Here is a 24,959-nt window from a genome sequence, read left to right as displayed (position 1 = left end):
TGCGTGTGCCCAGGTGCTACTCGTATGGGTGAGAAACGGTTAGTATGGGTTTAGTTTTAAGTTTTTCTCCCCCTATTGGCGGCTGTCATTGTGCTAGTGATTGCACGATGTACTTTACACCTGTATGTGCGTATTAGGTAGTGTACTGTACATCGTTTCGTGATAGTTTTTAATTAATGAATTATTTAATACTTAAAGTAATACTTAGTATAGCACACCAAGAGTTAGGTGTGATATGAAAAATATACATGTTTGTATTTTTCTATTTATATTAAATTTTTCTCATTTTTTTTTCGAATCGTTTTGAATAGTAGAGTTCCCACATTTGTTTGTGGAAATTTAACAATACTTGTATTATATTAGTATGCTGATATATACTAGTATGTACCAGTATTTTTGCTTTAGTCATTATTGCAATAATCATTAGCCTTGGCAGTCGATTACAGCATTGGTACGTACTCCCATAAGTTTAGAAAACACGCGTTTGAACTAGGGTGTCGGAGGTGCCCCGGGGCATGCTCTCTAGTTTAGGCTTTTGCACCCTGGTGGTATGTGAGAGAATCGTGGAGTGAGAGGGTGGGTATGTACGTATGTTTGATCTTTTAGATATTGCCAATATACAGGCAGGTAGCATACTTAGGTGTGAATTATTTAATTTGTAAGTAGGTAGAGACCGGAGAAGTCGCGCGATTGTAATTTTCACTCAGGAGTGGAAATTTCTTCACCGGATATTATACAAAGTTTCAGCAACCTTTAGATTCATTTATCATTTAAAAATTTCTTTTATTTTTCCATATATTGCTGATACTCTGTACCACGAGATATAAATCAGTATCGAACGATTCAAAAGTCTTTGCGTTTTCTTAAAAATTAATTTTTTTTCGAATAAGTGAAGATAGCTGAATACGTTGGATACTTACTTAATTTTAAGTATATTAACGCTTTGCTCTTTAGTAATTCTTATTGAATTCTTCATTTGTTATATATGTATAATAAATACAAAGTAGAATAAAGATAAAAGATAAAAGTAGTCGAGTAAGAAAGTAAGACCATAAGATGTGTATGACAAAGTTTCTATATACTTTTGTTTGATATTATTTAATTTTTTAAATGCAAAGTGTTAATAATAGGTTCATCGATTAGATCTAATATCTTTTGAGGCATTCGAGTAAATGTAATTATACAATTTGTGGATTTCTTTCGGCTGCGATTGTTTACGAAATAAATCGTAAAATACGCTTAGAAAAAGCCTCACAGCAGCGTTTAGGACATGAAGAAAGAAGAGGCTAATGCCGAAGAGGCCCCCACTTAATTGTGGTTGAAGAGGGCAACTACTATTGAGACTATTGAGTTATTTTCAAAGGTTCAAACAGCAAGTTCGAACTTTTCGAGAATAGCTCTCTAGTCATATTTTATATTTTATTATTTTACATTCTTGCTCGTCATTAATTTGTAGTTGTAATCGGAGATGATGGACCATTCCATCTCCTTGGGACACCAAATTTGTGTCCATATCGTCCAAAAGATGCATATGTGTTTAGTTAGAGTCAGAAATATTAAAATTTTTGTATTATTCAATTTTGAAGCTTAAATAACGTTCAGTAAATATTAAAGTAATTTTTCTCTTCTTGTTTCGTCTTTAAAATTTTTTACTGTGATTGTATTTTATTAAATTTGCAATTTTTCTTTTCTATATAAAGCAGTTTAAAAGACTTTCATAATAATTAGTAGATATTATTTTTTTTTGTAACTTAGTATTTTTACCTTTCCTATTTCTTTATATTTTTATTTATTTTATGTAAATGTAAAATCACGCGTTTAAATTTAACTTCATTACAAACGGTAAATAGAGATTGGATAAAAAATAAATAGGGAATTCAAATGAAAAGTGCATCTGTGAATTGGACCACTTATATGTTAGGCTATTGTATCACTTGATTGTATGATTAATATAATTTTTTTTTTGTTACAGGTGATCATCGTTGGATTTAACTTCAATCCTCTTCAATTTTCTTACATTACCTTCCTTGGCTATTATTGAAAATACATATATACATGCATTTCTGAAGGCACACACATATGTTTATACACTAAAAATTAAATATAATTGTTTAAAATTCTATTATAATATAACACTATACTATATACGCTATCAAAGAATATATCATGTACTATCATATACTATCAAATACAGTATTCTTTGATAGTATTGTATCTTTATCGCATTAAATACCTACTCTCGTTCATTGATGGTCCCGGTATTAATTATCAGTAAGATGATTTTGGTTACGCGAAAAAAGTAGACTTGTAACTTTTAGAGACGTCTGTATTTTTTGATAAGAAAAAGTTTTTAATATTATTTCCCGGTCAGTAAAACAGGTCTCTATCATTATTACCTGGTCGATAAAACAGGTCTCTATCATTATTACCTGGTCGATAAAACAAGGTTCTTATATTATCGTTCGGTTGGTAAAATTGGTTTCTCTAATTATCGACTTTTGTTACATGTAACTGGTACGTATTAATGAAAGAATTCCTAAAGATTTAAGAGAATTCCTTTTGTAAAAAGGAAATAAAAAAATTTAATTCGCTTGAAAATTCTAATTTAGTACGTAGACTAAATAAGTTTTACCTTTCTATTTTGAAAACAAGATTTGGATAATTAACGATTTTGTTATTCTAATAGAGTGATATATGTTTACACTTATCATTGTCTTTATTTACAATTCATGTTAATCTATTACGTTGGAAAAAATTACTTATAATTCTCGCTGAGAATTGATTATATATTCCTTTATTAGAATGAAAAAAAAATATTTCTAGAAATAAAACATTTTATGAAAAAATAGTATTTTACATTTTTATTTAGTTTTTCATGTAATATTAACTCGTATTCACCTATATCAATTACAAGACATCCTGTACATATCTACATCCAATAAACATAAAATGTCAAACGTACAAGTAGAATTGCACTGTTATTAAATATATTCATTAAAATGTAAATTTTCTAATATAGTAGTACATATCATTTGTTCAAATATTTGATATTAATTTCAAAAGTTATATTTTCATTAAAAATATTCTATTATAGTAAAAAACAATAAAAATTTTGGCATTGCAAGGTTTGTCTACAATAATACCATAAATTTGAAATAGATAATTTAAAATACAGAAGAAACAGATCATAAATTGTTTACTACATTTTTATTAAGTAAATAGCGTACCTAATTTATAGACAAAATCATTATGTAAGATGATTGTATGTTTTCATTTTCTTATTTAGTTGCAGCTTTCTTTGGTTTGAAATAGAGATAACATCCAAGTATAGCTAAGCAAGCATACGTTGTCATAGCTACCTAAAAAATTGAAAAAATAATGTTTAATACATATATCATTGCAATATTCTCAATATTCATTTTTAGAAAACGTATCAGTTGGAATAGTAAGAAAAGACGATAAGGTTACTTACGTTTGCTCGTCCCTGTATGGTTACGCTATTAAAATATTTCGAGAAACCTTTCAAGTTCTCTGCTTCTTTATTTACTTTTCCAGCCATGTTGTTCTTATTAATGAAATTTTGAAATTTATTCAATAAACGTAATAATATTAATATTTAATCATTAAACAGACAAAATTGTCTGCTAAGTAGTGCTTATAGCTGCTCGTTACGGAATTTAGAGTGGTACCGGTAATACAACAAATTTCCGATAGACGTCTCAATTTCTATTATCGATTTATATCGACTTTTTGAAAAATATGAAATAAACTTGATTTGAAAATGCCATTTCTTCATTATAAAAATCTTATAATTATAAACAAAATACATTTTTACAAAAATTGCAATATATTTCTCATAGTCACAAATTATTACATTTTATTATTTTTATGATAACCGTAATAATACTATAAAATTACAACTATTAATTGTACTTCCAAGGAACTTTGTTTGCATAAAAGCATTTAGTATAATAAATATATGTAGCTCTGTATTAATAACATAACTCTGTATGTTGGATATTATACTTTCTAATACATGATACTTATATATTTTCTATATACGAATTGTAATAAAAAAATATATTTATATACTCTTTCTTAAGAAGAAGATTAACTCTAAGTAAAACAGATTATAAAATAATTTATATCTTACATAAATTACATTTGTTTTACATAATGTTTACTATTACATTTCTGGTATGAAAGGTTTTAATTCTCCATAACGTCTAATTAACATCTGAAAAATTGTTATAAAGTTATTGCAAAGATTATAAATAACTATTGGATAAAGATTGTAATTACTCTAGAGTACTTACCCATACTTTATAAACAATTGCATTCCTTGTAAATTTTATACCATTTTCCTTAACGTCATTTATATCTTTGTACGTAATTATTCTAAATTTTAATAATATTTTTAAAATAGACTTTAATGATATCAGTTGAATATCAACATTTTTATTCATCTTATCTTCAAACACATTTGAAAAGATTCTAGAATAAAAATAAAAAATAAAAAGCTTTTTGAATTATAATATAATATTTATTATATAATTTTGATTATACTCACTCATTGTATTGAAAAAATGGAGTTAGATTTTCTAATCTTGTAATTTTCTTAAAATTAACAATAGAAAGATAATCATGCTGTAACTGTTCGTAAAATTCTAAAACTGTTTTATAATTAGTAAATTCTTCCACAAAATCATTAACATCTATCCATCCTTGATTTTCCAAATGAAATATGCAGAATTTCTTTCTGTTTATTTCTGTATAAATAACATAAAGCATTATTCGCATCAAAACCAAATTTCAATACAAAATATAAAAATTAAAAACAAACCTGTTATCCGAAAATAAAGTCTTGTCAAACCTTTATCAGTTCTTACTAAAGATTCGTTCCAAGGAACATTTATTTCCTCTTTAGTTGTCTTTATAAAATATGTATTCCAGTTATCATGTTCATTTTCTACATGCTGTTCTCGATGATTGATATCGGTGATACTTGAATTAGTTGGAAATGTTCCATTATAATTCTGAAAACCTATATTATTTTCTATAACATGATTAACATTCCTTTCGTCATTATTTATATGTTCTCTGTAGGGAAAGCTTGGATACTGTGAATCAAAATTTGTCATTGCTATTTCGTAATTATTAGGACAAACTACAGTAGTTTGGTACTGTTGATTTATATTGAACATTCCTATTGAGTCCGTAAATGATTGATTTATATGCGATTCATTTGGAACATTTACTTGAGATAATAATGCCTTCTCCACGTTTTCGAGTAAAGTTCTTCCAGGAATATTTAATGATTCTTGTGAATTATTAACTTGTAATTCCTTAATACATCCTTTATTTGGCATATTGAAGCATACTTCGGAATTAGGCCTAAAATTTTGTCTATCGAACCTGAATTCGTCCGATATCGATAAATTATTTAATGACGATAAAAATGTTGAATTAATTAATTCTTCTGTTTCATTATTCCCTAATGATGTAGAATAATTGTTAGAAGAGTGAAAATAATCATTTTCTGAAAATAATGATGTGCCAAGATACATATTAGATGTTGTGTATTGTCTGTTGTTGTCTATCAATGGAAATTCTGACATATAATCGTTATATTGTTTTGTTGATTCATGATCATGTGTATTGTTCATTTCAATACGATTTTGATCGAAATTAGTACAGTCTGATAAATAATATTTCTCGAAATCAAGCTTATTATCTTCTACTTGAACTGCATTTAAGTCTTTGCACTCTTTCAATTTTAATATGATTTTAAATGGATTGGTTTCATTATATTCATTATATAATATTTCTCCTTTTAATATTGAATCAAATGTATTAAATTGATTTTCGTTTATATCTTTCGAATCATTTTGATATGGGAAAGCAGCCGTTTTGGTTTTTAATTCAGTCATAGCTGATTTTTCTTGACACGAATTTATAATAGCGCTTTTATCGTGATCCGTAAAAATAGATTTGATATATGGAACTTGTGGTTTCGAATTTAAAACAATATTATTCGTGTCATTTATTTGTTCGAACGGTTTGTATTGTACTTTGTTTGCGTTATAGTCATTGATTTCTGACTTTCCATTAACAACATAATTATTATTATTTGCAAATAAAGACGTAAACATTCCATTACTTTGGTCAGATTGAAAACCAGTATTATTAAAACAGTTTGTTGGTTTTGATGTTAATAAAGTTAATATATCTTCTTTTGAAATAATATTTTCCAAAAATTCAGAAGCATGAAGCAAACGTTCTTCGTAACTTTTCTTTAATTCGTTTTCTGGTGAATGATAATTATTTTCAATAAAAGCTGAGTCCAATTTTACAATAAGAGAAGAAAATATGAATAATATTTGCTTTTGAATTTTTTCATTTGTCTTCAAAATTTGCATAAACATTTCTGGTGACAAAGTATTAATAAACTTTGTTTGCTTATTTATGGATTCAAAGAAAGGATTGTTAGTTGACATTTTTATGCCTGCTTGTACATCTTCCCAATTATTGCATTCATCATTATGTACGTTTAAAAATGGATTATAATCTGAATTCTTTTGCGCTAATTTAGTAAAATCATCACAGAATGATGAATGAAATAATGTTTTGGATGATTGTTCAGGTAATGTGCTCTGAGGTGATATCAAAGGAATGTCTTTTAAATATTTTTCACAAGTTTTATCATTCTCTTCATTAGGAATATAATAATCCTTTTCATAACATTTGTCTAGATCATAAAGTATGTTTCCCTCCACAAATGACATTAAATTATTCATGTCAACTACATCACCCTATAGATCACAAAAGAAAATTTCATATATTAATATTTTTATTTTTATTTTTGGATATAAAGTTAAAGAAAAACCAAAAAGTTACTTAGGGAAAAATATTTCACATTATTAAGAATCATCATCTACATTAATTAAATACTAATAAAATAAATGAAATACAATAATTAAAATAAAATAAAAATCTTTATTTTTTTATATATATAAAATTCTATTACATAAAACAAATAAAACATTAAAATAATATATTTCTACCTAAGAAGAGAGAAGGGATAAGATAGATAACTCAAGGTATAATGCGATATACAAGTATATAAGAGTAGAGGAAGAACCAGAGTATTTGAAAAAGGATATGTCAACGAGGGATAGGAAAATAATAGCAAGATTCAAATGCGGGAATGAATGCAAAAGCAGAGAGTTTTGGAAAGGGGAGGAGGAGAAGAGGTGTAGATTGTGCAATGAAGGAGAGGAAGATTACATGCACATACTGGGAACATGTGAAGTAACGAGGAGTGAGGTTGGAATAGAAGAGATACTAAGTCAGGATGCAAAGGAGGCAGAAATATTAAAACGAGTGATAGGAAAGAGAAGAGAAGCGAAGAGGGTTTGAGAGAAGATTGTTAAGATAATTTTTGTTTGTTTTTATTTTAAGTCAGTTAATAAGTTGAATTTGTTAGTATTAAGTTGATATGCTGGTAATATAGTTTATTTAGGATGATATATATATATATATATATGTTTATGGTAAATGGCAAAGTATTGTAAGATATTGTAGAAGGGAGCTTGTAAGGGAAGTCCTCCAAACCCGAAAAGGGCGGAGTAAGAATAAATAAAATAAAATATTTCTACCTAAGTGTTATAGAAAAGGAACTAACAAAAATAAAACGATCTTATTCTTTAGATTTGAAATAATAAGTACAATATTTTTAATTAAAATATACAAATGCAAAATTTTAAATTAAACTTTGTTCAAAACTTTATGCAACAACTCATGTTTCTGCTTAACTTATTGTTAATAACGTACATTATCTACATCTATAAGAGCGCCTTTATTTTTAATCGTATCTGCTTTTTTGGTGTAATATATTTTTAAATTAAATTTTATTTAACAAAATGATTCAAGCATCTTCAATCATTTTAATTTCGGAAATTTGAGATTCTAAATTTTCTTTACAATCATCATTATTGTAATTTCTATCTTCCATTATATTCAATAATTTTTTCTCGTTACCATCATTATTAATTATCGGATTAACACTTAAACTTGACAGAATAATCTTTCCAATAATAAAATCATCTAAGTTACCTACAATACTCCATTTATCATCGTTATCATGTTCTAAATCATTATCATCCGTCTGTATTATTTTTTCATGTGATTTTTCCAATATTAATTTATCTAATTTTTTAGAATTATTTAAAAGTTCATTATCTGTTATATGTGCAGCAACGTCACTGACGTTATTCATATGTTCTTCTTGTTGATGTTTATTCAATTCATCTTTCTGTTCTACAATATTAGATTGTATTAATGGCATTGTAGAGTCTACTGTTTGTTCATTATTTCTTTCAATTTGATTTATACTGTCCAAATTTTTCGAACAATCAATATCATTTGACGAAATGCGTTGAACATCTTCAATCATTTTAATTTCGGAGATTTGAGATACTAAATTATCTTTACAATCATCATTATTGTAATTTCTATCTTCTTCTAATCTCTTATTATCATTTACTTTTTTAATTTGCTCTTCTTCATTGTCATTTTTTTTTCCATAAAAACCATTCACCTTACTTTCAATATTACATTCATCGTTGTCATCTTTTAGATCATTATCATCAAATGTCTTCATTATTTCTTCATCTGTTTTTTCAAATATTAATTTATTTGGCAAAATATTAGTACAATTTGCGTACTTATTTCTTTCAACGAAAGGATTTTTCTTTGAATTATTTGAAATTTTATTATTCGTTATATTCGTGACATTGTCGTTGGTAATATCCAAATTTTCTTCTTGTTGATTTTTTTGTTTATTGTAACTTGTTTTAGTAAATTTATGCAGTTCTGTGGATTCAGAATAAAAGTTTTTTATTTTTAAGAGTGATCGTAACCGAGAAGTAATTTTCATTAAATTACTTTCATTGACACTTTTACATAGAATCGAGTTAAAGTTTTCCTCATTCATACGTACGTTTAATACTTCTTTTTTTGTTTCATTATTATTATTATTATTATTATTATTATTATTATTATTATTATTATTATCATCATCACAATTTTCTGAGTTAAAATAATCGTGAAAATCCAATTTCGTATCTTCATTGCATTTATTATAGATTTGAATTAAAGTTTTAGAAGTTTCACATGAATTATCACATTGTTGATTAATTTTAATCATACTAGAAAAATCTTTCTCATTAACTAACTTACTTGAAATACTCGATTTACTTGTTTGTTGTTCAATTTGATTTAATGAATCATTTATATTTTGTATTGTATTAACAGAACATTGATCATTTACTTGGCTTTTATCAGTCCTTAATGCAGAAAGAATTATTTCTGGTACGCCTATTTTGATATTTTGTAAATCAATGTAATTGTTAAAATTAGAAATTAATTCGGAACATTCAATAGTTGTTATGATATTATCATCAGGTGATATATCATAATCCTGATATTTCGATTGCAAATTTTGACTGAAATTAAGTGCATTTATGAAATATCTCTTTGGCAAAGGTATGTCTTTGTGTTCCTGCTTTTCCTCTTGAATACGTATTTCAATATCATCACTTTCGATAACATTTGTCATATTCATTTTGATATCACAATTTTCTTGTTCTTCTGACTGAGTCGCAGAAGATATATAATTTGAACCAATTATTTCTTCCAATCCTGTTTCAAATTCATTCTTTTCCAAAGAACTTGATAAAACTTCAATATCAGAAAAATATTTTTTATTATTTTGTAATACTTGTAACTGATCATCCAATCTTGTTGATGTTTTGGAATGACTGTTTTGGATGAAATTATTTAATTTTTCCAAACGTTGAGAACAATTTTTCGAATTGTTCAAAATAATATCGCTTTTACAATGATTTTGTAAAGATGCAGATAATGCACGTTTATTTATATTTTTAAATAAATTATTTACAGATATTTCGTTAGTTCCCGAAATATCTAATGTAGAACTACTAAGATTTTCAATATTAGTTTTATTAATCCCTTTAGATTTTAAATAATAAAAAAATGGAAAGTTTTGAGGTCTTATACGAACCATTTTTCCATGTACTGCCAGATTTTGATGAACCATCCAATCATTAATATGTACATCCTCTTCTTCTACTGTATCAGCCAAAGTTACCAGCATAGAATTTTTCTAAATTAAGAGTATGTGTTACAATATTAAATACGATATTAAATGTCTAAATTATCACTAACAATAAGTTTATCAATCAAAGTTCAAATCTTTTACAATGTAGTATTTAAATTATTTACCTCTGGATCAGTTGATACTATAGTTGCAACAAGAGGTTTCAGTAAAGTTTTAGAAGCAAATTTCTCCGTAACATCCCTTGACCATTTATCTCCAACAATGGGTTTAACATTGTACAAGCCACATGGTATTGCTTGAGCTGATAAATACGAAAATGCTCGGTGTAAATAGAATATTTCCTCAGGCGGATAAGTTTTCAACGTTCCATAATCATAGAACATTACCTGTTTAAGAGAAAGTTAAACTTTAGTTAATTTTTTTATAAGCCATAATAAATAATATTTTGAGTTTGATTACTTACAGTTACGTATAGATCATATCTGACAGATTTAATTATCCCTCTATGCCAAATCTTATCATATTTACATGCACAATTTAAACCTTTTTCAAGCACAGCAATAGGAATTTTATAATTTAAGAAGTTTTCTTCGTAAAAAATACTATAAAAAAAAACATCAGATACATTTACACAAGGGAAATATAATATATAATATAATACATGATAAAATAACTTACTGAAGAGCATCCATCAGTTTTGTTAAATGTTTTCGTTCCTTATAAAGATTTATCCAAAATAACGATGGCATAAATACTTCTACAACACAAACTTGTACGTATTGCTGTGGTCTATTTTGTATATCTTTTACATATATTTGTCCTACAGATTCTCCTAGAGCCATTACATCTTCTGGGATTAGTTTGTTAGATGTATCATTTGACTATAAAATATACATAAAATATATAGTAACCGATATATATGCAAACTATACTAGATTCAAATATTACTTACTAATACGACAGGCAAAGCATCTGTTTCATCTTCCATTAAATACGATTGAGTATATGATCCAACTTTATTTGGAAGTGTTGTTTTATTGATATCGGTCAATTCCGCTTTAGCATCATAGAGAATAAAATCCTCTGATTGTGGAAGTTTTCTACATTGAAAGATTTCTGGCAAATAAGATGCAAATTCTCGTACACTATTGAAACCTAATTCGTTATAATTTAAAGATACATTATATTCTTCTTGATACTTTTTAGGAAGATCTGCGCACCAAATACCATTTGGATATTTTTCAATAAGTTTTTCTAGTTGATATATTTTTCTATCATTTATAAGTAATCTTATGTTTTTCTTATTAAAGAATATAATATCCTCTTCTCGTAATTTTTGTAAAGAATTATCTAAAACAGTATTACTTTCTGAACTATAATGTTGCATATGATCATCTGTTTTACAAGATTTAGATACAGTCTTTTGTATGAATGTAGAAGTAGATTGCTTCTTGCTAGAAATTTGGTTTTTATTATCTTTGCTATTTATCATCCGATTCTTCTTTGCTACATCATCATCTGATTCGTTCTCAGATTCGGTATCCCCACTAACAAAATATTTAGATTTCACAGAATCTTTAGACTGTAGATTTTCATTTTCTACCTTTGGCAAACTTTTTGAAAACCAACATTGATCAGATTTCTTTTCATTTTGAAATGAAAAGATTCTATGTCCATCTATATATATCTTATGTGACATATCTCTTACTGTCTTTTCAAGATCTGTCATAGACAAGTTTAAGTCTGGTAATTTATTATGAAGCCATTTTAAAGCATAATCTTTATTAATACCATTTGGACTTTGTTTAATAATCAATATTAAATTGCTCAATATATCAGCAGGTATGTGAATCTTCGGTATTGATGTAATTGGATAATAATGGCTGGGTCTGTATTTACGTACGCAAGGTCGAATTTTTAACTTTGTTTTTTGTCTTGCTACCAACGAGCTAATATGTTTAGATTTATTAGAAGCAATACCACGAGCATAATATATACCATCATTTTTCTCTAAAGATACACAATTTGGCATACTTTTCAAATAATCTACTAATGAAGCATGCCCTAATTCTTTCCATGGTATAGATTCACCTTCTTGTTCAAAATAATCTTTTGCTAGTATTTGTACAGAAGTAGGTTCTTTTCGGGAAATTAATAAGGCTAATATTATTTTGTGCACATCGTTGAAATTTTCAGAATTAATCACCATGTTAAATGTTTTATTCGGTTCCTATTAATAATATCAAGATAAGATGATTCTGTTAATGAATTGCATTCATCTGTTAGTATTATCTCGTTAATAACCATGAACACGTGGGTTAATATTCTTCAATTATTAGCCACTGTACATAAAAATTGTAGGTTATCTATATTATTAATATATATATATATATATATTTAAATAACAATTAACACTTCTATCGTGTAATTTACCTTCAATTTCTGATCGAATAATATATGCTGAGAATAACATTGGATAGCTTACTGATATTTTTATCGTATGTCTTTTTTGTTTAACAATCCGTCTATCTTAATATTACATCTGTTTTAATTTTCCCTAGAAATAAAAAATATTCTAGTTTTTTTTTATAACTATTTCAAGCGTGTATGTGTTATGATCATAAAAATGAAAAAAAAGACATACGTAAGGAAGAACAAATATTTTTTCATCAATTATAATAATGATAGTAATAATTTAAAATACATATATATGAATGTAAATGCCATAAACGATTGAAAACAATCCTTGAATCGTTAATTCGAGCAATACTTACATTAATATTTATGAGAATAAATTAGAGATAAGTCAATGTTTATAAATTGGAATAAAAAATTGAATCCCTTATATGTATAAATAAATTTCTTTTTTTTCTTACGTATAAATTATTTGTATATACGTAACTTAATTTTTGATAAATTAGTAATATTGTATAAATCTTATGCTAATAACTTATGTAAGTTAATTTTTCTATTTATATAAGTCATTTCTAATGTCTATAAAAAAATATCGGATATTCTGTATTACAATCATCCAAATTATAGAAAATTACGGTTAATATAAAGAGTATACAATCAAATTATACTAACGAATCAAATTATTGGTTATGTTGGTTGTATTGGTTAAAGTTCAACTTTTGAACCAATCACATAAACGGACGATATCGTAAATTCAATTACAATGAGTTTTCGTATATACACGTGCATTGACGTTATATCTAAACAAAATCAAATAAAAGAGATTAAATACTAACCGATAATAAATATAATAACAATAATTCAAATATTGATTTTTTTATATTTCAATAGACCAATATTATCAATAATAAAATCAAAGAAAATACTTTACAAATCTACTTTTAAATAGAAAAACATAAATATAAAAATGTATATGCACATTCGTATTATATAAAAAAAAGTGGACTGACAAGAGAAGACATGGAGATAAAAAAGAACATCTATTTAATTTTCTAGGAATAAATATTCGTTACATAATAAAATGATTATAAATATTTCATTTTAAAGATAATTACTAAACAAAAACTGTTGAAAAATTGGAAAAGAAAATTATTATCACGTTATTATATTATTATCACGATCATTAAATATTATCACGTACGCGTTTAAATTTGAATATGTAAACATATTAACGTTAGTAAAAAAACAATCGATCGAATTCATAACAGCGCAATTCAATATTCGCTTTAAATTTTTTTCAGGTATTTTATTTAAAAGTGTTAAAAATATACATATGAAAGAAAAATTATAGGAAAATAAGAAACATTGAAAAAATGACATTCTAAAGAAGAAAGAAGGAAAAAAATTAATTTGCATTACAGTCATTTTTTATATTTTACCCTACCTCGATCTACATATTCCCTTCCCTTATCTATATTCTAAGTATATATATATATATATTCCTACCATCAGCAGAATCAGTCGAATCTTTATAAAGGTGGTAATTCGCAACATTGACAGTGCGCGACAGTTCGCCGGCGGTAGTTCGTAATCCGCTTCGTTTTAGTTTATTATTCGTAGTTTTTAATAAATAGTATAGTCCTTCGAGCGTTCTAATAATAATAATAATATTAAGAAAAAGAAGACAAAAAAATTGAGCATCGAAGAAGTTCAGATCGTAGACGTTTTTAATATAAAGCAGCAGACGTATAAAAAGAAAAAAGGGGAAACGTCAAAAATCCTGAAGCACCGCCCTTCGTTGCAAAAGTAATGGCCCCATCAAGCTTCGAGTTAATACTCTTTGGATTCATCCTGTTATTACCCTTTCTCTATGAAACAAGCCGGACTTTTCGTTATTACTTCAAGTTTATCGTCTTTTATGGCATTGTAACTTTCATCGCCACAATATTTATACCGATATTTCTTCTACGACCGAGAAGCCTAAAGAATCTTGTGTTAGTATTCGATTAAGATTCATTGACTTTCCGTATTTTTATTTTTTTTCGATAGCTTAATTCTTCTTCTTCTTTATTTTTTCATTTTAATTAACATTTATATTTATTTTTATTAACATTAATTTATAATTATTAATGACAACGTTACGATCGGGCATAATTTGTTATGCAGAAATCTACTAACTTGTTAATTAAAGATAATTTAAATGAAAGTAATATTTAATTAATTTCATTTATTCGATTACAAAACAATTGTTTACTTCTCTGTTTAAGGGTTGATCAATTTCTGTATATATTTATTATGCCCAATTGTTGTGATAAGAAAATTGATCGTTTATTAACGATACCGATCGTCTGCTACTAGGTTCGTAATAACATATCATAACCGCCTATAATATAGGCGGTAAAATGAAATATTTTCAAATAAATTCTTAAGAAATATGACTTTAAATTTTCAACTTATAGTAGCTCGAGTACGTGAAGTATAAATTATCATTTATGTCATTTTACAAGTATTTGTTGATTTTTTATTTAATGTGCAACACCATTTATTTATTCTTCAATTTCATAAGAAAATTTTTTATTGAATTATTATAATGAAATTTTCATGCATCAGTTTATTCATGTTTCATTTTTTCAAATATATATATATATATATTTATATGGTTTGTTAATATTTAATATTTAAACTGTTGGCATTAATTAATTAAATAAAAAAGACCAATTATTAGAGAGAAGATATCTATAAACAATTTTATATTACAGATTATCATCATACTTTTGCAATTATATCAGCTGTTTATTGGGATTACGTTGGGAACTTAGAGGGAAAGAACATTTAAATCAAGATGTAGCATGCATTATAATAGCTAATCATCAAAGTTCCTTAGATCTTTTGGGGATGTTTCATTTATGGCCGATAATGAACAGATGTACAGCAGTCGCTAAAAAAGAACTCTTTTATGCCTGGCCTTTTGGTCTAGCTGCTTGGCTATCTGGATTAATATTTATAGATAGATTGAATTCAGAAAAAGCCCGTTCTGTTATTAATACAGCTTCCAAACAATCAAAAGATGAAAAGGTAATTTGAATGCATGTGCAAATATTATATCTAACAAAGAACTTAATATTCTAATTCTTTAGTTGTCTTAATTAATAAATTGTAGATATTTGATCAAAAGTAAGAAACAGGAATTCTAATTCGTGAAATTCTTTTAGTTCAAACTATGGATATTTCCAGAAGGTACACGACGTAATACTGGAGAAATTCATCCATTTAAAAAAGGTGCCTTTTATGCTGCAATTAATGCTCAGTTACCTATATTACCAGTAGTATTTTCATCTTATTATTTTTTGTCTAACAAAGAAAAAAGATTTGATTCAGGTAATTCATACTTACAAAATTCATTATACCTTTTTTAAATGGCACATCAATATAACAAATTAATAATTTATTTTAACACTAAGGTCACATAGTCATAACAACATTACCACTTATATCTACTAAGGGATTAAACAAAGACGATGTAGTATCATTGATGGAGAAAACTAGAAATGTAATGAGCGAAGTCTTTCATGCAACTAGTACAGAGGTACAACTAGCACTTCCTTCTGATAAGCCATATATAGAATGATCATTCCTTGAGAATTCAACTGACAATTTGATTGAATTTCAAAATGAAACCCAAAGACTAATGTATCCTTTTTGTCTGCTTTTAATATTAATCGATTATATTTATTTTTATTGTTATATTTACAAAAGGACGTTGATTACAAGTAAAAAAAATCATATTAATTCTTGATAAAAATATTATATGTTTTTTTTTTTTTATTTTAATATACGTTTTCTTATATTGTATACACTTATATATAAATAGTATACAGAGTCTTTCGCCTAACTCGACCACCTAAAATATCTTGTTTATTTCGTACGATAGAAAAAAATATCAGAGGAAAAAAATATTCTATTCGAAGGCGCCGCTATAGTAAAAAGCGAATTTTTGTCTCAAGGTCATTTTTGTCGAAATATCAAGGTCGAATGTGGAGAAAAAAATTCGTCTTTTACTATAACGGCGCCTTCGAATAGAATATTTTTTTCCTCTGATTTATTTCGTACGAAATAAATGATATATTTTAGGTGGTCGAGTTAGGCGAAAAACCCTGTATATTAATCATTCTTCTCATTTCTTCTCATTCGTAAATTTAGTAAAAGTATTAAATATATATATATATATATCAAAAGTTGATAATAATTCATTAAAATAGATTTATAAATTTTACGTAGTAAAAAAAAAGCAAACATTCATTTGAATCTAATTAATATAATTTACTAATATATTTTTTATAATATCGACTATTAAAATATTATTAATTATCAATGGCTTAATTGACACACATCATAATTTTATTATTAAAACTAAATTGTAAATGTATGTGTAAGGTGTCTACTAAAATCGTGGTATAATCTATAAGGATAACTTTTCTTTCTCAAGAGAAAAAATTCCAAAATATATGTAAACAAATTTTGTTGAATCGAATTTCAATTTCGGCCTGATACACATATACTATATGTATATATATTTATGTATTTATAACTTATCTAAATTTTAAAATTTTATGTCTATATATGTTTTACGAGTTAGATAGAAAATTTAATAATGTTTTAGCTAAATGAATATATATGTATATTCCTAGATAATTTTTCCAAAATTGGAATTTATATATAAATCAAAAAGTTTTATCGTATATTATATTTGTAAGAATTAATTTCTTAATTAGAATCATTTTGTTTTTGGTTGTACCACAATTTTCAAAACGCCTAATATAATTCTAAAAAAGTATTTTTTAATTTTGTACTGTCGATTAACAGTACATATCTTTATATGTTAAGGCAGATGTATCGTTCTTATCATATACTACCTAATATGTTCATTTAATTCTTTTATATATTCTTCCATTTTTTGATTTACTTAAGTTTTGTAAATGGCAATTAGATTTCCAGAATAAGTATTATTCTTATAAGTTAATGATAATTTGGTTACTATTAATTATCCATAAAAACAAAATTAGAATACACACATTTTGCATTCTCTATACATTTATTTTTTTCGTACTTCTTATAAAAGGCATGGTATTATATGAATGTAAAGAAAATTTTCTTTGATTAATGTAAGATACTAGTCAATATGCAATCAACAAATGTACGGCCACTTTTTGATACGTTAATTCTAAAATTTTAATTTGTTTCATATTTTATTTATGTTTAAGACTGTGTTCAGTTTCTGTTGCTTCCAATTTGTACTATAAATGAAGACATCGATTAAAGAAATTATAATATATATATAGTATGTATATATCCAGGATCTTTCACCGAACTAGACCATCTTAAATATATCGCTTATTTCATACGATAGACAAAAATGTTAATTTTTTTAATGGAACTGCATACTTTTACTGTAACAGTCTTATACCTTATAAGAAAACGAATCCAATAAGGTGTAATATGTTAGCTTTCAAGTGACTTTTACCAAAAAAATTGTGAAATTTTGTCTCTTGTACAAGAGATTTTTTACTTGTATTGGGTGTCTTACACGTTGATTTAAAAAAAAAAAAATTCGGCCCACTGTATTGGCGACATTTTTTTCTATCATATGAAATAAATGATATATTTAAGGTGGTCTAGTTAGGTGAAAGACTCTATATATATAATACGTGCATAAGCGCTTAGTTGTTAACAAAAAATATATAATTAGAAAAAGTTTTTAATATTAGGATCTATACTTCGCTATGTTTAATTATTTTAATCCATATTCGTATGCATAACTGGAAACAAAATATGTTTTATTTCATGATTATTATAACACATGGTTACATATGTATATGTGACATTGATTTATTGGGGCCATAAAAATTGTGATTGTCTATGCCATTTATTTAGTTGCTAAGTAAAACATAACATCACATATCTGTTGATAAAATGTCTTATACCATGACGTCACAGTATCTAGTCTAATACTTGACTATTTTACTATACTTCTATAGGTCTACAAAGTTCCAAAAAGTAGAATTTTAAGGTATGCTTTTTTTTATTTCATTCCAAGTGATATTCGAATGCAATGTGTATGTGATAGAAAGAGAAAAATGTTTATTTTTCTTTTAAGTTATTTAAAAATCTGTTGGACAGAGTTCTTGTTTTTTAAAATATTTTGTGAATATTTTACTCCTTAAGAAAGACAAGGTGTATATATTATCCATGAATTTTTAAGGGCTATAAGTTTTCCACTTATGCAAACACGTAAAATATCTATACCTAATGGCCATATTAATATTATAATTAGATTTGTGTAGTTAATACTTGCAAGAATAAATATTGAATGTACTGTAAAAGGGAGAGAGAGAGAGAGAACGAAAGAAAGTTTTTAAGCGATTGGTTATCAATAAATACTATGTATTTTATATTGTTAAATCGACGGACATTTTGCAAAAAAAAGTTTCTAATTTAAATGATAATTATTTAATTATAAATTTATTATTAATGCTCATTTTGCATTAATGTATTAAATGTTAATGGATTTTTAAAAAAAAGAAAGATTGCGTAACTATTAAAAATGTCAATATTGTACCCCGAACGAAGTTAACAAATTTTTATTTTATATACATATTTCTACTTCCATCGATGCACAGGATATTAAAAATATGTATAGTTAATGTATAGTTTGTAAACCGACAATGTTGGAAGTTTCATATTTGGAATGCACATGGAAAAAGAAAAAGAAAAATGAAAAAAAAAAAAGAAATAGATGATCATTTTATAACTAAACGAATTACTTGAGAATCTCTTTTGTATTTTATACAGTAAGATTAATAATTATAATACTAAAAATTGTAAATTATAAGAATGGCTTGTCATGATTGAAAATGAAAAATAAATCGAATTGTACAGTAAACATTCTTAATGTTTTATTACTTCTTATTATATAATATTAAATGTTACAATTATAAAAATCGACATTTACATCTCTTGCAAATGTAGCGATGAAAAAAAAAATGGAGCAATGTATCATAAATACCAATTTAATAACCAGAAATAAGAAGGTTTTATAATTAATATTGATTAGATAAATGCAATTAAAATTTACTCGTTTACTTGCTACTTTACTTGTAACTATGATAAATTTAGATTTGAGGAACTTTATTCTAATTATACATAATATAAGTTGATATATGTAATATATTTAGGCCTAAATTTGTGTCATTATAAGGAAACATAAAATACATTTAATAAAGTATTGTTTTATAATTAATACTTCTAATAATCAAAACCTGACAGACCAGCAGCAGATTTATGTTGATTTTCAGTCCATGCCTTAGCTATTGTCTTTTTCATCTCATCATCTCCATCTTGATATATTTTCTTCATTAAATTTACTAAACTCGTACCAGGATCATCTCCCATATCGGGAACCGATGGAGTTTTGGTTTCTTTTATTCTTTTTTCAACGCCAGTTACATGCGACCAATTTTTAAGTGATTTTTTAGAGAGATATACAATGATCATATCTGCCTTTACTTTGAAATAACTCTTTTCTGTGTCTATATCTTCACAGAAATTATTGATCGGTAAGTGATAATTTTTATTGTCCAATCCGTAAACGTACAAATCCATGGACTTTTCAGTATATTTACAGACAATGCTACTGTTTGGTAATTGGTGCACGCTCTTTAATTGAACATAAATTTTAATTACACTGTTGGTTTGATCCCAACAATAATTGTTTATCTTAACGTCATAACATTTAGGAGTAGAATTAATGGATGAATTTACTGATTTAGGACATACATCTTTATTTTCATCGATCAGTTTTCCTACCTCTGTCTGCAATCGTCTAATTTCCAAAGAAAGAATATCTTTTACTTTGGAACGTGTAGCTTGTTGTAGAAAAGTATTCAATTCTTCTATGTCCTGTTTTAACTGTAAAGAGACAAATTTACTTATCACAATAATATTTTAATTTCTTTGGTAAATTTTTAATAAAATGAAAAAAGTAAAATAAAATAAAATAAAAAATTCTTTCTGTAAAATATCTAAAATACTTTCCATTACATGCACACGTCCTTTTAAACATTTTTTTTTACTTTGTTGGACCATTTAATACAATTATATACTATAACCAAAAATGTAGAAGAAAAGCATAAACATAAAACTTACCTCCTCACTTTTCGTAGCCATAATATTAAATTTAATCCTTTTTCCAGAAGATATTTTGTAAAAATTTTTTTTTAATTTGATCTAACGATTAATTATAAATGATATTAAATAGAGTCTGTTCGCACAATTTTTCAATGCAAAATCTTCGTAAAGCGTTTTTTATTTTTTCACGTAAGCTAACAGAATACGGAATACAACACGTTTAGATCGACTTGTCAGTAATCGTTTACACTCGCATGGTGTCTAAACTTGTATATACATGTATCATGATAGAAACTTCGAGATTTCTCTAGAATAAAAGCCTCTATGAATATATTTTCCCAATGCCTAAATCATATGATTTAACGCAGATGTGTATATATATATAAATAATAGAAATAATAATAATAATAATAATAATAATAATAATAATAATAATAATAATAAATGATTGTTAATTATTTAATTTACGTTTATAAACATTATTAAATTTTGCATATTGATCAATATTCTTGTCAATATTTTTTTCTTTTGTATTTTCATGGAAATAATTAAAGCAACTTTGATAATAGATGATTGTATTGTTTATAAAGTCAAATTTATATATATATATATATCGTATTCAATTAATAAATATTATAATATAAATTGTAATTTATAAAAATTATTATTATTTTTTATCGTTACTATTTAAAAATAAAATGCGTTAGCTCCGATTGGTTTGAATTAACTGTTTGTGATTGGTTAGTTTGAAATATAATGATAGTTTGATAAAATAATTTATCAAATAGAATTGTTTAATTATTAAATAAAATGGATAATTCTGTTCTACCAGATGCATTAGATTTAGATACGGAAGAAGTATCCGACAAAGTTACATGTAAAAGAAGATCCTTAGTTTTTCATTCACGAACTTCAAAATTATTCATTGATGAAGGTTAGTTAACCTTAAAATACTAATAGTAAATATAGACAAATAAATAATACATTTCTTAAAAGCTTTAATACTTTTTTTTAGAATTAAATGAAGTACGAAATCTTGAAAATGATGATTTATTATCAGACAACAAATCTAAACGCCAACGTGTGAAAGATATAACAAGGAAAGAAAGCTTTAATTTACAAGAATATATAAATGACCTTAAACAAGAAAGAAAATTATGGCAATTAAAGTTAAAAGAACGTAAATCGAAAAGACGCAATCTTACTAAACAAAAATCTACTTTAGAAAGTCTAGGACAAAATTTAGATTATAAAGCGTTATCTGATTCTGAGAGATCTTTTCTATTAGCTAAGCCTAATTACGATTATATTTATGAGAATAGTCAGAAACTATCTAACAAGACTCTAAAAGTGATTTTATTAAATGAATTAATGTCTAAATTAAACGATAAATTTATAATAAGGATGCAGGAGAAGTTGGATAAGACGACAGAGAAAATAATTGAAATATCTAAATGACAAATGTTTTAATCCAAATATTATAAGAGTCTTATTTGTTTAATAGTAATATTCGTTTATAAATAAGATAAAACATTTTGTATATAATCATATTTTACATTGATTTACAATAGTATAATTTAGGTAGAGCATATTATTTAAAATTACTTTTTTTGTATCAATATACTGTTCCATCGTGCTTTAATACTGTTAAAAGTATAACTTTGCATACGCATTATGATTTATAGCGTTCTGCACAATATATCAGCATACACTTTTTAGATATAATATATTAAAAAAAGACAAATTATTTATACTAATGAATAATAACTTTTGAATATTTAAAATAATACAAATAATATCTTTGGTAGAAAGCTTTTCTAAATGTTATTGTTATGATGAACGAAATTGTAACTTATTTTTACGTTATCCAAATTTTTTACATTTTATATTGTATAGCGTGCTATATGTCTTAATATTTCAGATAATGTAAAATCGAACAAAACAACCAATAAAGCTGTCATCTATGCAAATGAAAACTTTTTCTTCTGGCCGCTTTTCTTTCTTTTTGGGCCAAGTATTCTTTTCTCGATATACTACTACGTAATTCTAAAATATGATTTATTTTTTTTACTATTTCTTCTGCTGTCACTGAATATGCTTCAAAATCATGATTTTTAAATGACGCGGACTGATGAAGAGAATGCGTTTGACTGGATGATGCTGTAAAAAATTAATAATAAAATATATATAGATATATTATTTTTTTTGTAATATTACCAATATTGAGATTAAATATTTATATACCACTTAAACTATCTAAAGTAGAAGAATGTGGAGTATAAACCAATGTGAATATCGTTTTTGATCCTTTGTTTTCAGTTATTTCGCACCATGCAATGTTATCTATATGATAACTAACAGCACGTTGTCTGTTCCAAAATCGACTGGCACCCTTTCCCGTTATCACTGGATCAATTTCTATTTTTTCACCCGATATTCCAAGGAGTATTTCAGTCTTTGCTCTCACTTTATTAATTATGTATACTCTGTTAATAAACGTTAATATGTAATATGTTTGTCATTTAGATATTCTTCAACTATCAAATGATAATAGGAATGCACCTATATGATTGATATAACGGAGCTTCCATTGCTGTTGTATGACCTTCCATTTTGGCTAAATCTTTTGCTACTTCTTCTTGTTCTTTATCTTTAACTTCTAATTCTTCATTTACTTCTGTTTCAATATGTCTTATCGTATTATGTCGTGCTCTATCGCTTGGTTTCATTTCAACAAGACCTAATGTAGTGAATTCAAACTTAGATATTACTTCTCCTGGATCTAAGCAAGGAAAGTCCCAATCTACCTCGCCGTCATCTTCAGTAATATATAAACCATATTTTGTAATATCTTCCCTATCGATTAGAAAAAATGAGACAAATTGCTTGCAAATGCTTGCAAATAAATATATAAACTTCTAAGATATTCTATAACTTCCATACTTTAAGTTATGATTAGGGTGTTCACTTGCATATTTATAACATATAAGCCCAATAAATTCCAATACTTTAGCTGTTGCGATAACTACAATTTGTAAAGGATAAGTCCTTTCTTCCTTAGGTAACATACACATAAAGATTCTATATTTTCTAATAGCAATCCCAACTTGTGCCTGAAAAAATTTCAAATGTATAAATTTATATTGCATAATTAATAATTTAATGATAACAGATGTTTCATACATTGCCATCGAATTTAGCAAAATCCGTAAAAGGATTTTGAGGTAAATTGGGACACTTTCCTATTTGTTCGGATAAAAAAGAATGTCTTTTGTTAGTAGTTGTATTTTTTTTACGGAAGTCCTTTCTCTGAAATAATTTTGATTGTTCTGCTAGTGAAAGAAGATTAGGTTTGTGTTCCCATTTTACATGTTTAATTTTAGCTGCTTTCTTTCTTTCTAAGTCCATTTTTTCTAATCTTTGAGCAGTATTAGAACGCTGTCTATGACTAAGTTCCATATCTACAACAATAATTTAAAAGTTTCACATGTAATAATTGTATTAATATATGAATAAGATTATCTATTAATTAAGAAACATATATTATACCCATTTGTATGTCATATGACTCTGCTAATGCATCTAAATCTTCATCGTCGCTTTCTTCCATTCCAGGATAACATTGTAACGTTCCATTTGACTTCATTTCTTTTGGTATATCTTCTCCTAGCATAACCATTTCGCACATACCTTTTTAAAAAGAAAAAAGTAAAAATATTATTCAATAAAAATTGTTTATATTTAGAAAATATGTATATGTTAATAATAATACAAATAAGTAATATTAGGTTGTGACACATCTATAGCAAGGAAGCATAAATTGTAGGAAATAATATTTAGGCATTTTTAATACAATAATATTAAAATATACCTGTGTCATCTGTAGATAAAAAACTATCTCTAATGTGTGATAAAAGCCAATGTTGGTTATCATATAAGGCCATTTTATTATATGTATTTAAATATCTTCATAAAAGAATGTTTTCATTCTAAAATAAAATTATAATTTTAGATTTTAGAAACATAGATGTTTTTTATTTTCAATTACTGGCTTGAAACTATTCATAATAAATTAATGCTGCAAATTTTCAGACCTTACAGCTGTTCTCAATCTATCGTTAAAAGCATGCGTGACTTCAGCGATAACTATTGACAAAATATGAACTACAAATGCAACAGGGAATTTAGTAATAAAAAGTTGCATTTAAAAATTACTAGA

General features: G+C 26.0%; 5 protein-coding genes across 8 annotated transcripts; 2 read left to right on the top strand and 3 right to left on the bottom strand.

Moving 5' to 3' along the window:
• Positions 1-2,846: 2,846 nt before the first annotated feature.
• Positions 2,847-13,387, bottom strand: LOC122522991. 2 transcript variants are annotated; one of them, XM_043644478.1, is made up of 12 exons: positions 13,229-13,387; positions 12,575-12,698; positions 11,094-12,483; positions 10,820-11,022; positions 10,605-10,743; positions 10,306-10,527; positions 10,085-10,186; positions 4,844-6,812; positions 4,571-4,769; positions 4,317-4,494; positions 3,473-4,237; positions 2,847-3,359 (listed from the first exon to the last, which is right to left on the bottom strand). In XM_043644478.1, exons 3-11 carry the CDS (start codon positions 12,348-12,350, stop codon positions 4,187-4,189), a joined length of 4,320 nt encoding a protein of 1,439 aa, XP_043500413.1. In that variant the 5' UTR covers positions 12,351-12,483; positions 12,575-12,698; positions 13,229-13,387; the 3' UTR covers positions 2,847-3,359; positions 3,473-4,186. The 2 variants fall into 2 exon arrangements, with proteins under 2 accessions (XP_043500413.1, XP_043500414.1); XM_043644479.1 differs by having other exon boundaries at positions 4,317-4,398.
• A 595-nt stretch (positions 13,388-13,982) lies between these two features.
• LOC122523030 (1-acyl-sn-glycerol-3-phosphate acyltransferase alpha) lies at positions 13,983-16,335 on the top strand. Its single transcript, XM_043644551.1, has 4 exons — positions 13,983-14,550; positions 15,316-15,631; positions 15,769-15,934; positions 16,018-16,335. Exons 1-4 carry the CDS (start codon positions 14,366-14,368, stop codon positions 16,182-16,184), a joined length of 834 nt encoding a protein of 277 aa, XP_043500486.1. The 5' UTR covers positions 13,983-14,365; the 3' UTR covers positions 16,185-16,335.
• A 3,337-nt stretch (positions 16,336-19,672) lies between these two features.
• LOC122523033 (calcyclin-binding protein) lies at positions 19,673-21,048 on the bottom strand. 3 transcript variants are annotated; one of them, XM_043644556.1, is made up of 3 exons: positions 20,759-21,048; positions 20,390-20,521; positions 19,673-20,269 (listed from the first exon to the last, which is right to left on the bottom strand). In XM_043644556.1, the coding sequence occupies exons 1-3, from the start codon at positions 20,777-20,779 to the stop codon at positions 19,859-19,861; spliced, it is 564 nt and encodes a 187-aa protein (XP_043500491.1). In that variant the 5' UTR covers positions 20,780-21,048; the 3' UTR covers positions 19,673-19,858. The 3 variants fall into 3 exon arrangements, with proteins under 3 accessions (XP_043500491.1, XP_043500492.1, XP_043500490.1); XM_043644557.1 differs by having other exon boundaries at positions 20,420-20,521; positions 20,759-21,047; XM_043644555.1 differs by having other exon boundaries at positions 19,673-20,521; positions 20,759-21,047.
• A 438-nt stretch (positions 21,049-21,486) lies between these two features.
• LOC122523037 lies at positions 21,487-22,216 on the top strand. The gene is made up of 2 exons (XM_043644563.1): positions 21,487-21,674; positions 21,756-22,216. Exons 1-2 carry the CDS (start codon positions 21,551-21,553, stop codon positions 22,196-22,198), a joined length of 567 nt encoding a protein of 188 aa, XP_043500498.1. The 5' UTR covers positions 21,487-21,550; the 3' UTR covers positions 22,199-22,216.
• On the bottom strand, positions 22,192-24,892 carry LOC122523011 (target of rapamycin complex 2 subunit MAPKAP1). The gene is made up of 8 exons (XM_043644522.1): positions 24,835-24,892; positions 24,612-24,729; positions 24,290-24,430; positions 23,924-24,201; positions 23,684-23,853; positions 23,303-23,596; positions 22,985-23,226; positions 22,192-22,900 (listed from the first exon to the last, which is right to left on the bottom strand). Exons 2-8 carry the CDS (start codon positions 24,682-24,684, stop codon positions 22,698-22,700), a joined length of 1,401 nt encoding a protein of 466 aa, XP_043500457.1. The 5' UTR covers positions 24,685-24,729; positions 24,835-24,892; the 3' UTR covers positions 22,192-22,697.
• Positions 24,893-24,959: the final 67 nt, after the last annotated feature.

The sequence above is a fragment of the Polistes fuscatus genome, unplaced genomic scaffold (assembly GCF_010416935.1).
Source record: "Polistes fuscatus isolate 324 unplaced genomic scaffold, CU_Pfus_HIC Scaffold6, whole genome shotgun sequence".
Lineage (NCBI taxonomy): Eukaryota > Metazoa > Arthropoda > Insecta > Hymenoptera > Vespidae > Polistes > Polistes fuscatus.
Note: the sequence above shows the minus strand (reverse complement) of the source record. Positions and strands in the feature narration are given on the sequence as shown.